Source organism: Melanerpes formicivorus, unplaced genomic scaffold (assembly GCF_026170545.1).
Source record: "Melanerpes formicivorus ecotype bairdi unplaced genomic scaffold, bMelFor1.0.p_v2 SCAF_14, whole genome shotgun sequence".
In the NCBI taxonomy this organism is placed as follows: Eukaryota; Metazoa; Chordata; class Aves; order Piciformes; family Picidae; genus Melanerpes; species Melanerpes formicivorus.
The window spans coordinates 19836547-19852337 of record NW_027142366.1 but is presented as its reverse complement, the minus strand read 5'-3'; the positions used below and the strand labels follow the sequence as shown (position 1 = coordinate 19852337).

Sequence of the window (15791 nt, the reverse complement as noted above, 5' to 3'; positions counted from 1 at the left end):
AAAATTGCAGAGCCCCAGCACTGAGGGTCAGTAGGGACCTGGAGAGATCATCCAGCAGATCATCTCTTATTTCTGACACAGCATGAACCACTGAGCTAAAAAGCAAAGCTATCAGTGATGTCTGTGAAAAGCCCACATTTTAAAATCTGATAAATCTCACAGCGCCCCAGCAGGGAGGGGCTGGCAGGGAGCTCTGGAGCTCACCCACCCAAGCCCTGCTCCAGCAGGGCTCCCACAGCACCCTGCCCAGCAGCACAGTGCCCAGGGCGGGTTGGAAGCTCTCCACACCAGCAGACTCCACAACCTCTCTGGGCAGCCTGCTCCAGGCCTCCAGCAGCCTCACACCAAACAACTTTCTCCTCCTGCTCAGCTCCAACCTCCTGCCTGCCACTTTCTGCCCCTTGCCCCTTGTGCTGTCCTTGGGCACCACTCAGCAGTGCCTGGCCCCAGCCACTTGCCCCCCACAGGTCCTCAGATGCCCTCTGGAGCTGCTCTCCTCCAAGGATCAGCAGCCCCAGGGCTCTCTTCTCCCAGAGCTGCTCCAGGCCCCTCAGCACCTGTGCAGCCCCATGGTACCTTTTAAATCCAAGTGACTAACCCTCAAGCAAATGACACAGCACAACCCCTGAGAGCTCCACAGCACACAGCAGGCCCCTTGTGCCATGGAACCCACATCAGTGGTGTCCCCCAGGGATCAGTGCTGGGCCCTGTCCTCTTCAATATATTCATCGATGATCTGGATGAGGGGGTAGAGTCAGTCATCAGCAAGTTTGCAGATGACACCAAGTTAGGAGCAGATGTTAGTCAGTCAGAGGGTAGAAAGGCTCTGCAGAGGGACCTCGACCGACTGGACAGATGGGCAGAGTCCAATGGGATGGCATTCAACAAGTCCAAGTGCCAGGGGCTGCACTTTGGCTATGGCAACCCCATGCAGAGCTACAGGCTGGGGTCGGAGTGGCTGAGAGCTGCCAAACAGAGAGGGACCTGGGTGTGCTGATCGACAGCCGTCTGAATATGAGCCAGCAGTGTGCCCAGGTGGCCAGGAGGGCCAATGGCATCCTGGCCTGCATTAGGAATAGTGTGGCCAGCAGGAGCAGGGAGGTCATAGTGCCCCTGTACTCTGCTTTGGTTAGGCCACACCTTGAGTCCTGTGTCCAGTTCTGGGCCCCTCAGTTTAAGAAGGACATTGAGAGACTTGAAGGTGTCCAGAGAAGGGCAACAAGGCTGGGGAGAGGCCTTGAAGAAGAGAGAGCCCCATGAAGAGAGGCTGAGGGAGCTGGGATTGTTTAGCCTGGAGAAGAGGAGGCTCAGGGGTGACCTCATTGCCCTCTACAACTACCTGAAAGGTGGTTGTAGCCAGGAAGGGGTTGGCCTCTTCTCCCAGGCAACCAGCACCAGAACAAGAGGACACAGTCTCAAGCTGCGCCAGGGGAGGTTCAGACTCGAGGTGAGGAGGAAGTTCTTCACCGAGCGAGTCGTTCGTCATTGGAACGGGTTGCCCAGGGAGGTGGTTGAGTCATCGACCCTGGAGGCGTTCAAGAGGAGATTGGACGTGGCACTTGGTGCCATGGTCTAGGCATGGGCTCTGTGCTGATAGGTTGGACTCGATGATCCTCGAGGTCCTTTCCAACCTAAGTGATACTGTGATACTGTGATACTGTGATCTTCCCCAGGCTGCAGAACAGTCTGAGGTCTCCTTCTGAAGCTCCTGTCTGTGAGGCTGTGTGGTTCAGCCATGCAGGAACACAGTGCAGGGCACCAAAGGGGAGCCTTTGAATGAGAAGACTTTCTGACAAGCTACTTCACAAGTGGAAGAGAGACTATAGGAAAATGGAGACTGGAAAGCAGCTGAGCCCTGTTTGCAGCCTAGACCTAGGACACTGGTTTTTATTACACCTGTGCACAGGCAGCAATATTTCAACAGAGAAGCCTAAAAATCTTGGAGCTAAACATCAGCAGGCACACATAGACACGAGAGAAGCCAAACAGGCTGCAGCCAGAGCCAGCCAGCAGGAACATTGTGCACAACTCTGCTGCACTGGTGCCAGGAACAGGAGGAAGGAAAACCTGATCTGCATATGAAAGGTAGGATAGTGCAGGCAGAGGAAGCCTGGCTTCACTCAGGATATTGTGCATCCACGGGCGTTAAGGTCCAAGGGGAGATGTTTCAGGGAAGAACAAAAGGTACAGCTGGTAATGACTGTGAGGAGGATGAAAAGCCAGAGAAGCAAACCATGGAGCCATGGGAAGCTGAAGGGAAGGTGGGCTCGGAAGGCTACAGTGCAATAAACACCCAAAGCACAGCACTGAGTGAGCAGAGAGAGCATCCTGCAGGATCCAAACTAAAGGACAGCACTGAACTGCCACAGGTCAGAAAGTCAACAGAAAAGGGAATTGCTGCCAAAGCAAACTGAAATCCACCTGAGGGAGGATTCCAGCATGTCCAGCCTTGTCCTCTTCAATGAAAGCAGTGCAGAATAGAATAGAATAGAGTAGAGTAGAATAGAATAGAATAGAGTAGAGTAGAGTAGAGTAGAGTAGAGTAGAGTAGAGTAGAGTAGAGTAGAATAGAGTAGAATAGAATAGAGTAGAGTAGAATAGAATAGAATAGAATAGAATAGAATAGAATAGAATAGAATAGAATAGAATAGAATAGAATAGAATAGAATAATAAACCAGATTGGAAGAGAGCTTCCAGATCATCGAGTCCAACCTATCATCCAACACCATCTAATCAACTAACCCATGGCACCAAGCACCCCATCAAGTCTCCTCCTGAACACCTCCAGTGGTGGTGACTCCACCACCTCCCTGGGCAGCCCATTCCAATGGGCAATCACGCTCTCTGTGTAGAATTTCTTCCTAACCTCCAGCCTAAACCTGCCCTGGTGCAGCTTGAGACTGTGTCCTCTTGTTCTGGTGCTGGCTGCCTGGGAGGAGAGACCAGGAGGGAGGGCCTGAGAAGCCCTGTGCTGAGGAAACCTCACACAGCATTTGTTGGCAGCCAAGAAAAAAGAGGCCCTATCACATTGTATGTAGCAAAGGAAGATTAACAATGCTGAAAATGTGCCTGGTGAACAAAGAGCATTAGCTGAGACAAACCAGAGACTGAAATGGCCATCACTATGCTGCTTTAGCTTCCCTGAGCCAAAACTGAGGCTGAACTGTGGTGGATGTCCAAGCACAGCCAGGCTTTCTGGGCTGTCAGTGAGCTGCCAGGCACACAGAGCTGATTCTACAACCAGCAACTGCTGTTCTGTAGAGGGGGATAGGGAATGCAGAGGCAGCTGGCCAGGCTGGAACCAAGGGCATGAGGTCCAACAAGGCCAAGTCCTGAGTGCTGCACTTGGGCCACAAGAAGCCCCTGCAGTGTAACAGCCTTGGGGCAGGGTGGCTGGAGAGCTGCCCTGTGGAGATGGGCCTGGGGGAGTTGATTGATGCTTGGCTGCTCATGAGCCAGGGGGTGCCCTGGAGCAGCACTGGGGTGGCAGCAGGAGCAGGGCAGGGATTGTGCCCCTGGGTTGGGCACTGCTAAGGCCACACCTCGAATCCTGGATTCAGTTTTCGACCCTCACAGCAAGAAGGACACTCAAGTGCTGGAGCAGGTCCAGAGAAGGGCAATCAAGGTGGGGAAGGGTCTGGGGAACAGGGATGGGGAGGAGCAGCTGAGGGAGCTGGAGTTGTTCAACCTGGAGAAGAGGAAGCTGAGGGGAGACCTCATTGCTCTCTGCAGCTCCTTGAGAGGAGGCTGCAGCCAGCTGGGGCTTGGGCTCTGCTCACATGCAGCAGTGACAGCACAAGAGGCAATGGCCTCAGGTCGCCCCAGCATTGGTTCAGGTTGGACATAAGGAAGAATTTCTTCCCAGCAAAGGCTCTCAGGCACAGGCCCAAGCTGCCCAGGGAGGTGGCAGAGGTGTTTAAAGCTGGATGGGTGTGGTGCTGAGGGACACGGTGCAGTGGCAGTGGCTCAGCAGCAAGGGTGAGGCTCGGAGCTCCGGGTGAGCGGTTGGACCGGATGTGCTCAAAGGTCTCTTCCATCCTCAACACTTCTGTGGTTGAATAATTCTATGGAAGATGTGCTTTAAGGCCAAGACCCAGAGGCTGCAGAGCATTTTTGGGCTGTCTCACCTCAAACATCTCCTGCTCTGTCTGTCGCTCGCTCTCCAGCAGCTGCTCCAGGTAGGTCAGGTTCCGGAACTTCTCGAGGTAGCTGCTATAGAGCTGCTGCAGCTGCTCCTCAACCCTCTCATACTCATCCATAAAGGCAGGGCTGCAGAGAACAAGCACAAACTGCTCAGGAATTAGTGACCTGAATATGCAGGGCTCTGAAAGAAACATTTTTGAATTGGCAGCCTCATTTCCATGTCTCCAGCACAGAGCTAAAAGGACATTTTGCTGTGAAGGTCTCAACTACCCCAGAGCCTGAAAGAATGAGACAAAAACCCTCATTAAACAGCCCTGCAAAAGTGACACTCAGCAAAGGAAAGGCTCTTGTGCATCATCAGCTCTGGTGCTCAGCAGGCAGACAGGTACCATCTTGGTCCTTTAGCAGGCAAACCTAAGTCAATTATCCTGCTGTTCCAACAAATCAGCTTGCAGCACGGCTGGCAAATCAGCTCTGCTGAAGATTGATCAGCTACAGACCTGTGCTCTGTCATCACAGGAGCAATCAGACTTGACACCACCAAGATGATTGATGATGTCCTTACACTGCACCCCAAAGTGCACCACTGTTGTGTGATGCCTCACATCTGAGGCTCAGGGGATACCTTCTGGCTCTCTACAACTCCCTGAATGGAAGTTGGAGCCAAGTGGTCTCTTATTCCCAAGGAACAAGGGACAGGACAAGAGGAAACAGCCTCAACTTGCACCAGAAGGCAGCCTGTGCCAGTGCCTCCCCAGCCTCCCTCTGCAGAACTCCCTCCTGGTGTCCAACCTAACTCTGCCCTGCTCCAGTTCCAAACCATTGCCTCTGCTCCTATCCCCACAGCCCCTTCTGAGCAGTCCCTTCCCAGCTGCCTGCAGCTGCCCTGCAGAGATTGAACTGCAGCTCTGAGGTCTCCCTGCAGCCTTCTCCAGGCTGCACAGCCCCAGCTCTCCCAGACTGGCCCCACAGGGGAGGTTCTGCAGCCCTCTGATCATCTCTGTGGCCTCCTCTGGACCCTCTCCAGCAGCTCCAGGTCTCTCTCTCATGTCCTGTATCTGGCCCCGGCCCTGCAGGTGAGGTCTCCCCAGAGCAGAGCAGAGGGCAGGATCCTCTCTCTCCAGCTCTGGCCACCCTGCTTTGGATGCAGCCCAGGCTGCCCTTGGCCTCCTGTGATGCCAGTGCCCATTGCTGGCTCCTGCCCAGATCCTCCCCCACCAGCACCCCCAAGGCCTTCCCTGCAGGGCTGCTCTCAGTCTCACCACCCCAGACTAGGTGCAGGCCCCTGCCTTTTGCCTGCTGGCTGCTCTAAGCCCTAACAGAGCTGGCAGCCCCGCTTCCAGCTCTCCTCTGTGCTGCAGCCCGTCAGGGCAGGCTCCTACCGCAGGCTCTGCAGGGTCTCCAGCCTCTTCTGGCTCCTCTCCAGTTCTGATTTGCGTTTTTCAATCTTGGCTTCCAGAGTGGCTTCATCCAAGGCCACGTTGTTCAACATGGCCTTAGTCCTTTGGACTTGCTCCTGAAAGAGCAGAAGGTGAAGCCATAGCTGAAGTGCAGTAACCAGAGCTGTCTTTCAGCTGCTGACCATTCATCTGTATGATCTGATGTCTCACAGCAGCAGGTGAGCTGCCTGTGAGCTGCAGCAGAACCTGGCTAGGCACTGAAAATGAGAGAGTTCTGTGTGGCCAGGCCAGTGAATTAACTAGCCACTGGCACATTTAAAATGCAGTCACAGCTTGCATTGAGTTGCAAGAGACCCTCAAAGGTCATCTTGGCCAACCCCCTCTGCTCAGTACGGACAGCTCCAACCAGAGCAGGCTGCCCAGGGACACAGCCAGCCTGACCTTCAATGGCTCCAAGGATGGAGCCTGCACCACCTCCCTGGGCAGCCTCTGCAGAACTCCCTCCTGGTGTCCAACTTAACTCTGCCCTGCTACAGCTCCAAACCATTGCCTCTGCTCCTATCCTCCCAGCCCCTTCTGAGCAGTCCCTCCCCAGCTGCCTGCAGCTGCCCTGCAGATATTGAACTGCAGCTCTGAGGTCTCCCCTGCTGGGGGTGTGCACACAAACAGGTCTCACTGCTGGGTTCTTTTCCAGACACTGTTAAACAAGAAAATAATGAAAAGGAAAAATAAGAGGGAGAGGGAGGAAAGGGAGGGGAGGGAGGGAGGGAGATGGCAGGAAGAGAAAGAAGGGGAAAGAGAGAAAACCCAACCCTCCCAGTTTGCCCTAGGCTTTATTTTTGCTTCTCAGTGAAAAGCAGGGAAAGACAGAATGGAGGGTCCTCAAAACAATCTGACAGGATCCCTAAGCACATCTCCTTATGCCCAAGGGTCTGAATAAACATAAATGCATTTATTTCTTGGCTCTTTTTAATGGAATTTTCATAGAATCCTGGAAGGGCTCAGGTTGGAAGAGTCCTCAGAGCTCATCTGCTCCAACACCCTGCCCTGGGCAGGGACATCTCCACTCAGCTGCTCAGGGCCTCATCCAGCCTGGCCTTCAGCACCCCCAGGCAGGAAGCAGCCACAGCCTCCCTGGGCAGCCTGTGCCAGAGTCTTACCACCCTCACACTGAAGAGCTTCTTCCTCAGCTCCCATCTAACCCTGCTCTCCCTCAGCTTCAAACCATTTCCGCCTTGCTGGACACCCTCATGAAGGTAACAAGAGCTCTCTCTGAGTACCCTTATCCTTTTCTATCTCTTGCTTTATCCATCTTTTCAAAGGCTGGGAAGCATCCAAACCATTACAACAGATGCTACAAGAATGGGGAGAGGGAAGTGGGAATGTTCCAGTTTATTACCATGAGCTGAGGACATTCAGGCTGCTCATGCTCAGGAAACCATAACCACCTTTGGAGCAAGAGAGAGACAGAAAGGACTTGACAGGGGTTGAAGTTCCTGCAGCAACTCTTAAGCACTGCTCAGCTCTACTAGCTCATCATCTCAGCAGCCACAGCAGCTGAGGGATGCTACTACTGCAGCCCAGGAGCCAACTGCTCTGCTGCTGTTAGTTTATTAGCAGTGCAGTGAGGACAGCAGTGCACACTACCTACCTTCAGAATCCAGCTGCCCCCTGAGTAGGAGCAGAAACCTGGGGAAATAGCACCTGCAGTATCTGCTGATTATGCCAGAGATGCTTAAACCTGGAACTCTGTTCCCTGTAATCATTCAGCAGGGCAGGCTGCAGTTTGCAGCTAAATAATTCACAGGACTGATTAGGATTGAATTAACCACTACACTCAGTGCCTGGGAGTGCAGCTAATGGCTCAGAAGCAGAGGGGCACGAGCACCAGAGCAAGGCCAATGGTGCTGTGACTGGGACAGACACAAAGGGCTCCAAGATAAGCCCCATAATGCTGCCCTGGCAGGGCACTGATTAGCAGAGTGTTAATTAGCACTGTGCTTCCGTAGGTTCTGCTCACCCCAGCTCAGCTATGCTGCTTCCAGAGCCCAGCTTCACAATCCAGAGGACATCGGGAGCTCCCAAGCACACTCCTTGGCTTGGCAAAGTCCATGTGGCTCAGAGAGTTGGGCTGTAGATTTCTGTGCTCGTTGAGGGCATTCAAATCCTTCCTGGAGAGCTTCTGGAGCTACTTCTGAGCTCCAAACAGAGGCAGGGAGTATGACTACCATGTATTTTCTCTCAGGAGAGAGGCCAAGGGAGGCCAAGTGCAGGGCTTTGAAGCATCAGCTGGAGGAAGGTTTCTGCAGGTTGACCCAGTGCAGTTACAGTGCAGCACTGACAGAGTTGGGTTCTCCTGACATGTTTCTGAGCAGGCTGTGATTTCTGACTGCCAGCTCATAACCATCACCCTGCTGACACCTCCCTCAGCCTGCCAGCAAAGCTCTCAGCCTCCATGAGCCCGCTCGCTTGCTTGGAACACAACAGGTTTCCCTAATGGGCCATAAGGCAAGGGCCTCCAGCCACACTCCTGGTGTCATGGAAGGCAATGGCAGGGACAGGGAGGAAGAACTGCCCCTGGGAAGTGAAGATCAGGTTGGTGATCACCTGAGGAACCTGAAAGTGTTCAAGTCCATGGGACCCCACGGGGTACACCCAGGGGTGCTGAGAGAACTGGCAGAGGAGGTTGCTAAACCCCTCTCTAGTCTATTCCAAAGGTCCTGGCAGTCTGGGGCAGTCCCCACAGACTGGAACAGGGGAAACATTGCCCCATCTGCAAAAAGGGTAAGAAGGAGGAACCAGGGAACTCCAGGCCAGGCAGTCTCACCTCTGTGCCTGGAAAGATCATGGAGCAGATCCTCCTGGAGGCACTGCTGGCTCAGGAGAATAGTGAAGAGGTGATTGGGAACAGTCAGCATGGCTTCACCCAGGGCAAATCCTGCCTGACCAGCCTGGTGGCCTTCTCTGAGCAGGTGACAGCATCAATAGCTGAGGGGAGAGCAGCTGATGTCCTTTCCCTGGAGCTGAGCACAGCCTTCCACACTGCCCCACACCACATCCTGGGCTCCAGGCTGGTGACACATGGGTGTGAGGGGTGACCACTGGATGGATACAGAACTGGCTTGAGGGCTGCACCCAAAGAGTGGCTGTCCATGGCTCCATGTCCCAGGGGAGGCCAGGGACAAGCAGAGTCCCTCAGGGATCAGTCCTGGGACCAGGCTTGTTCAACATCCCTGTGGGTGCCATGGACAGTGGCACTGAGTGCAGCCTCAGCAGGTTTGCTGATGGCACCAAGCTGTGTGGTGCAGCAGACAGCTGGAGGGAAGGGATCCATCCAGAGGGAGCTGGACAGGCTGCAGAGGTGGGCACAAGCCAACCTCAGGAGGTTCAACAAGACCAAGGGCAGGGTCCTGCAGCTGGGTGGAGGCAACTCCAGGCACAAATCCAGGCTGGGCAGGGACTGGCTGGAAAGCAGCCCTGAGGAGAGAGCCTTGGGGGTGCTGGGGGAGGAGAAGCTCACCAGGAGCTCTCAGTCTGCACTTGCAGCCCACAAAGCCAATCAGCTCCTGGGCTGCAGCAGGAGAAGTGTGGCCAGCAGGGCAAGGGAGGTGATTCTCCCCCTCTGCTCAGCTCTGGGGAGACCCCACCTGGAGTACTGCCTCCAGTTCTGGAGCCCCTAGCACAAGAGGGATCTGGAGGTGCTGGAAGGTGTCCAGAGCAGGGCCAGGAGGATGAGCAGAGGGCTGGAGCACCTCTCCTGTGAGGACAGACTGAAGGAGTTGGGGCTGTTCAGTCTGGAGAAGAGGAGGCTCCCAGGTGACCTCATTGTGGCCTTCCAGGATCTGAAGGGGGCTCCAGGAAGGCTGGGGAGGGACTGCTCAGGATCTCAGGCAGTGATAGGACTAGGGGGAATGGAATGAAGCTGGAGGTGGGGAGATTCAGGCTGGAGGGGAGGAGGAAGTTCTTCCCCATGAGAGTGGTGAAGCCCTGGAATGGGTTGTCCAGGGAGGTGGTTGAGGCTCTGTCCCTGGAGGTGTTTAAGCCCAGGCTGGATGAGGCTCTGGCCAGGCTGATCTAGTGTGGGGTGTCCCTGCCCATGGCAGGGGGGTTGGAACTGGATGATCCTTGTGGTCCCTTCCAACCCTGCCTGATACTGTGATAAGATCAGCAGTGACCACACCCCTCACCACGACTGACCACAGCCTGATCTCTGCCTCCCGCAGCTTCTGCCCCAACATCCGGTGCTAGCCAAAGCCTGTGCGGCCGCTAGCTGCAGCTGAACATCAGCTGTCACCACCCGCCTGGGGGCAGCACTGCTTGGTGCAGCCGGCTGGAGGCCAGGTGCTCTCTGCTACTCCTAACCCCAAGCTGCTGACGAAAGGAGCAGGGAATGAGCATTTTGCAATTAACTAAGTTTCATTTGGCTTACCAGAACAGAGTCAATGGCAATTTTCACCAACTTCTCAGCCTCATTTATCTCCAAAGGTCTGGCAATAGATTCAGCTCTTGCTTCCTATGAAAGAAAGTGACACCAAGACATTTAAACACGACACAAAGGAACTAATACGTGCAGGACTCAGGGTGGCCAAGCACCACTGTGATCATCTGGATAACAAGCAGAGCAGTGCCCTGTTTATTCACCAAGGCTGAGATGATTCAAAGACCAGGAGATGACGAAGAAGTCAGTTAAGTGAGGTTGAGATTAACACTGAGCAATTAAAGCATCTTTTCAAAGCAAGACAAATGCTGCTGTCTGAACTGCAGCTCTTCTTGAATGCTGATTGTGGGACCTGCCCTGCTGGCTCCATGTTGAGCAAGCTATGCAACACACAACAGAGTGGCTTGGGTTGGAAGGGACCCGAAAGGTCATCTAGTCCCACCCCCCGCCCTGGGCAGGGACATCTCCCACCAGCACAAGGCCTGAACACTTCCAGGGAGGGGGCATGCACAGCTTCTCTGGGCAAGGTTCACAGAATAGCTCAGGCTGGAAGGGACCTCACAGCTCATCTCCTCCAACCCCCTGCCCTGGGCAGGGACACCTCTGAACTAGACTCAGCTGCTCAGAGTCTCACCACCCTCACACCAAAGAACTTCTTCCTCAGCTCCACTCTAACCCTGCTCTGCCTCAGCTCCAAACCATTCCCCCGGGGCCTGCCTCAGACCCCCTCAGCAAAAGTTCCTCTGCAGCCTTCCTGCAGGATCCCTTCAGCTCCTGGCAGCAGCTCTGAGGAGCCCCTGGAGCCTTCTCCTCTGCAGGCTGCACAGCCCCAGCTCCCTCAGCCTGTGCTCCCAGCAGAGCTGCTCCAGCCCTGGCAGCATCTTTTCCAGATACCCCATGAGAACAGTTTAGGTGGATGAGCACAGTGTCACTACCACTATGTACCCATCTAACTCAGCAGCTGCCTCCCACACCCCCAGGAGAATCAGGTGATGCAGACATCCACCAGAGTGCAATTCACCCACAGTGAACCTTGGTTAGGTCCCACAGGAGGAAAAAATCCTTTTCTACTCTGAGCAGCTCTGGGGACAGCTGGGCTTAGAGGAATGCACTGTGCAGTGGTCTGTGGGATGGCTTCAGCACTGACCTGCTCACTGTCTGAAAGCACTGGATCACCTCTTTGCTGCTGGGAGGAGAGGAGGGAGATTTATGCAGCAAAATGTCCTTACAATCATCTCATGCTGGCACACCACTTGGTAACAGGTGGGTAAAGCCAGGAACACCATCTCTCTAGAGAACCTCTGCATAAGGAGCTGCACAGACCTTGTTAACAGGCTGTACCCAGCCTACTCCAAGGTGTATTCTGGCACCAGATACAGCTCCCTTGGTCACTTCCCACACCAGGCACTGCACAGCACATAGGGCAACACCAGCACAGGCAGCCCAACTCCCTCCCCACCAATTCAGTTCCAAGGGGTAGCATGGTGAACCCAGCCAGGGAGCTCATCCAGCCAAAGAAAGCAGCTTTGTGTGCTGGGTTGGCTGCTGTGCAGGACCAGCCCCTGCAGCAGCCTGCCACTTGCTGCACAAAGGCTTTTGTCCTGGCAGGAGAAAAAGAATCAGAGAACTCTTCTGTTGGGAACAGCAAGAGGAGCTACCTCTGCTGGTGGCAGTGACAGCTTACACTGCCTCAGGGGCTTGTGAACACTCCCCTGGCCACACAGACACTCCAGCTACAGCCACCAGAAGTTCATCTGGATGAAAACAAACTCCAAGGAGTTGGCACAGTGGATATTCCTGGGTAACTCCACAGGTAACTTTGGGAGACAGAGCAGACAAGGCTAAGGCAGCTCAGCAGTTCTATCTGAAGAGATTCTGCATCTAACAAGCTCGACCCAAAGCCCGTTCATGGGTGGGTGAGGACTTGGCCTCTCCTGACAGGGCAGCCAGGCTCAGCCTGCTGCTGACTCGCTCTGCACTGTCCCTCTTCTGACAGCAGCAAGACCTCTGCCACAGGGTGGCTGTAACTCAAAGAAAGAAGTGTAACACTCAGCAGGGAGAAGGAAATTATTTTCCTTCCTCCTTTCAAGAGATAAAAGAAACAACAAGGACCTGAGTTTTTAATTACAGCCAACTCTCACCAATTTCCTCTCCACAGCCTGGTGGGACAGGCAGAGAACACAGCCAGGTCACTGCAGCTCAGGGAGACTGCTAGTTTGAGACAGGGCTCTGCAGATCCATCCTTTACACTGGAATGATTTGCATAGCTTTAATCACTCCTGGAATGGGCTGGGTAAGGACCATCAAGATCATCCAGTTCCAGCCCCCTGCCATGGGCAGGGACACCTCCCACTAGCCCAGGTTGCTCAAGGCCTCATCCAACCTGGCCTCAGTATCACAGTATCACAGTATAACTAAGGTTGGAAATGACCTCGAGGATCACTGAGTCCAACCTATCAACACAGACCTCATGACTAGACCATGGCACCAAGTGCCACATCCAATCTCCTCTTGAACACCTCCAGGGATGGGGACTCCACCACCTCCCTGGGCAGCACATCCCAATGACGAACGACTCGCTCGGTGAAGAACTTCCTCCTCACCTCGAGTCTAAACCTCCCCTGGCACAGCTTGAGACTGTGTCCTCTTGTTCTGGTGCTGGTTGCCTGGGAGAAGAGGCCAACCCCTTCCCAGCTACAACCAGCTTTCAGGTAGCTGTAGAGGGCAATGAGGTCTCCCCTGAGCCTCCTCTTCTCCAGGCTAAACAACCCCAGCTCCCTCAGCCTCTCCTCACAGGGCTGTGCTCAAGGCCTCTCCCCAGCCTTGTTGCCCTTCTCTGGACACCTTCAAGTCTCTCAATGTCCTTCTTAAACTGAGGGGCCCAGAACTGGACACAGGACTCAAGGTGTGGCCTGAGCAGTGCTGAGCACAGGGCACTATGACCTCCCTGCTCCTGCTGGCCACACTATTCCTAATGCAGGCCAGGATGCCCTTGGCCCTCCTGGCCACCTGGGCACACTGCTGGCTCATATTCAGGCGGCTGTCAATCAGCACCCCCAGGTCCCTCTCTGTTTGGCAGCTCTCAGCCTCTCTGACCCCAGCCTGTAGCTCTGCATGGGGTTGCCGTGGCCAAAGTGCAGCCCCTGGCACTTGGACTTGTTGAATGCCATCCTGTTGGACTCTGTCCAGTCGGTCGAGGTCCCTCTGCAGAGCCTTTCTACCCTCTAACTGACCAACATCTGCTCCTCGAATATTTCCAGGCTTGGAGCCTCCACAGCTTCTTTGGGTATCCTGTTCCAGTGCCTCACCACCCTCACAAGGAAGATTTTCTTCCTGATGTCTCATATTAAATGCAGCTTCTTCCAGTGTGAAGCCACCACCCCTGGGCCTGGCACTCCCAGCCCTTGTCCCAAGTCCCTCCCCAGCTCTCCTGGAGCCCCTTCAGGTAATGGAAGGTTGATCTAAGGTCTCCCTGGAGCCTTCTCTTCTCCAGGCTGAACAACCCCAACTCTCCCAGCCTGGCCTTACAGCAGAGGGCTTCTGCCCTTTGATTATCTTCATGGCTTTCTCTGGACCCTTGTGCTGAGGGCTCCAGAGCTGCCCCAGCACTGCAGGGGAGGTCTCAGCAGAGCACAGCAAAGGGGCAGGATGGCCTCCCTGCCCCTGCTGCCCACACTGCTGGGGACCAGCCCAGGCTTTTCTTCTACCTTGCCATAGAAGGTTCATGTACAGCCCACACCACTTGCAGAACAAAGTTCAGTCCTGCAACCAAACTGCTTGAACCATGTCAGGCACTCTCACTCACACCACAGAATCTCCTCCTCCTGTTCAGGTGGAACCTCCTGGGTTCCAGTTTGTGCATAAAGCACGGCTGGACTCAGTTGGAGAGTGAATGGAGAGCTGTCTTTTACAAGAGAATGAAGTGCAAGGAACGTCTACCAAACACACAGCATTTACAGCAGACAGCATTGTGGCTGCAGAGCTGCTCGGGGCCGGCACCCGGGAGCTCTCCGCCTGGCTTTTCGCTTTCTCTTCGGGGCTCTGCGGGCCTGGAGGACCCTGCTCGGCAAGGGGGGGCCGGCAGGGCCGGCAGGGTCTTCCTCTCGCAGCCTGCCAGCTGGATCGGGAGCAGACGTCAGCCGCGGGGGGTTTAACCCCGCGGGGGCTGTGAGTGAGGCCGCGGTGGCTGCAGAGCCTTCTGCTGCTCACAGAACAAAAACCAATACAAAATGTTTGTTCAACCAAACTCTGAACCGCGGCTGGCACTCAGACAAAGGCTAGGAAAACACTGTGTACCCAGACAGAGCTGCTGCATCAGCATGCAGGAGTCCAGAGAGTGCTTCAGCCTGGCACTCGGAATGGAGGGGGAAGGAGAGAACAGCTGTGCCAGGTGTGAGCAGGGGAACTTTCTCCTCAGCCTGGTGGCAGAGCTGAAGGACAAAGTGGCTGAGCTGAAGGAGGAGGTGTCTAGGCTGAGGTCAATAAGGGAAAGCGAAAGGGAGTTAGATTTGTGGGAGAAGGCTCTGTAGATCTCCCCTGCTGAGGGAAGGGTCACTGGAAACAGGGAGGGAGGGATACAGGTCCCTGCCAGGGGTGGCAAGAGGAATCCATCCCAGCCCTCTCCTCCTCCTCCGCTGCCCTTGCATGATAAGTAGGAGGCCCTGCAGGCGGAGGGCAGAGGGGATGAGAGTGCCGAGGAGCAGCCATCTGGAGAGGAGAGAGGCCAAGCAGTCCCCACCAGCTCTAATGACCAGCTCCACAAAGAAAAGGAGAAGGGTTATAGTTGTTGGGGACTCTCTCCTGGGGGGTACTGAGGGACCCATATGTCGTCCCGACCCATCCCACAGGGAGCTCTGCTCCCTACCCGGGGCGCGGGGTAGGGACATCACAAGGAGACTGCCAAAGCTGATCCAGCCTCTGACTATTACTGGGGGGAGGAGCTGATCTGGGGGCAGGAGTCCACACCTTGAGTCCTGTGTCCAGCTCTGGGCTCCTCAGGTCAAGAAGGACATTGAGAGACTTGAAGGTGTCCAGAGAAGGGCAAGAAAACTGGGGAGGGGTCTGGAGCACAGCCCTGTGAGGAGAGGCTGAGGGAGCTGGGGTTGCTTAGCCTGGAGAAGAGGAGGCTCAGGGGAGACCTCATTGCCCTCTACAACTCCCTGAAGGGAGGTTGTAGCCAGGAAGGGGTTGGTCTCTTCTCTCTAGCAACCAGCACCAGAATAAGAGGACACAGTCTCAAGCTGTGCCATGGGAAGTTTAGGGTGGAGGTGAAAGGAAACTTCTTCACTGAGAGAGTCACTGGAATGGGCTTCCCAGGGAGGTGGTGGAGTCACCATCCCTGGAAGTGTTCAAGAGGGGACTGGATGTGGCACTTGGTGCCATGGTCTAGTCATGAGGTCTGTGGTGACAGGTTGGACTTGGTGATCTTTGAGGTCTCTTCCAACCTTGGGGATACTGTGATACAAAAACATACAGGAAAGCACATGACACAGAAAGTCCCTCCTGAGGAGCATCCCCCCTCAGCTTCCCCCAAAACCCCTTTCTCCCCTTTCTTGTCCATGGCTAATTGGATGGAAAAAGGATTAAAAGAGAAATGGAACTTCAGGGCAATTTCACTAGTTCAGAGCAGTTGTCAGGAACAGTTAGCTTTCTTAGCTCATAACTTTCAGTCCAAGGTCAGCACCGGCCAAGAACAGAAGAGAAAAGCAGAAGCGACTGAGCTCAGCCTGAGCTGCTACTGACCTACCAACAACATCCATTTACAATGATCTTGGTTTCCTTTCTTACACCTAAACATTTCAGCTAGAGA

At 54.7% G+C, this 15791-nt stretch overlaps 1 protein-coding gene across 8 annotated transcripts in view; it reads right to left on the bottom strand.

Annotated features, from left to right (window-relative positions):
* CLUAP1 (clusterin associated protein 1) overlaps nt 1-15791 on the bottom strand; it is an 83133-nt gene that overhangs the window by 42217 nt on the left and 25125 nt on the right. For 7 of the 8 annotated variants that reach the window (XM_068147358.1, XM_068147360.1, XM_068147356.1 and 4 more), the window contains exons 6-8: nt 9974-10057; nt 5527-5660; nt 4129-4270 (exon numbers count right to left, since the gene is read on the bottom strand). In XM_068147358.1, the coding sequence (XP_068003459.1) occupies nt 4129-4270; nt 5527-5660; nt 9974-10057 (360 nt within the window). Of the gene's footprint in view, nt 1-4128; nt 4291-5526; nt 5661-9973; nt 10058-15791 lie in introns of all 8 variants that reach the window. The other variant, XM_068147362.1, reaches the window with a different exon arrangement.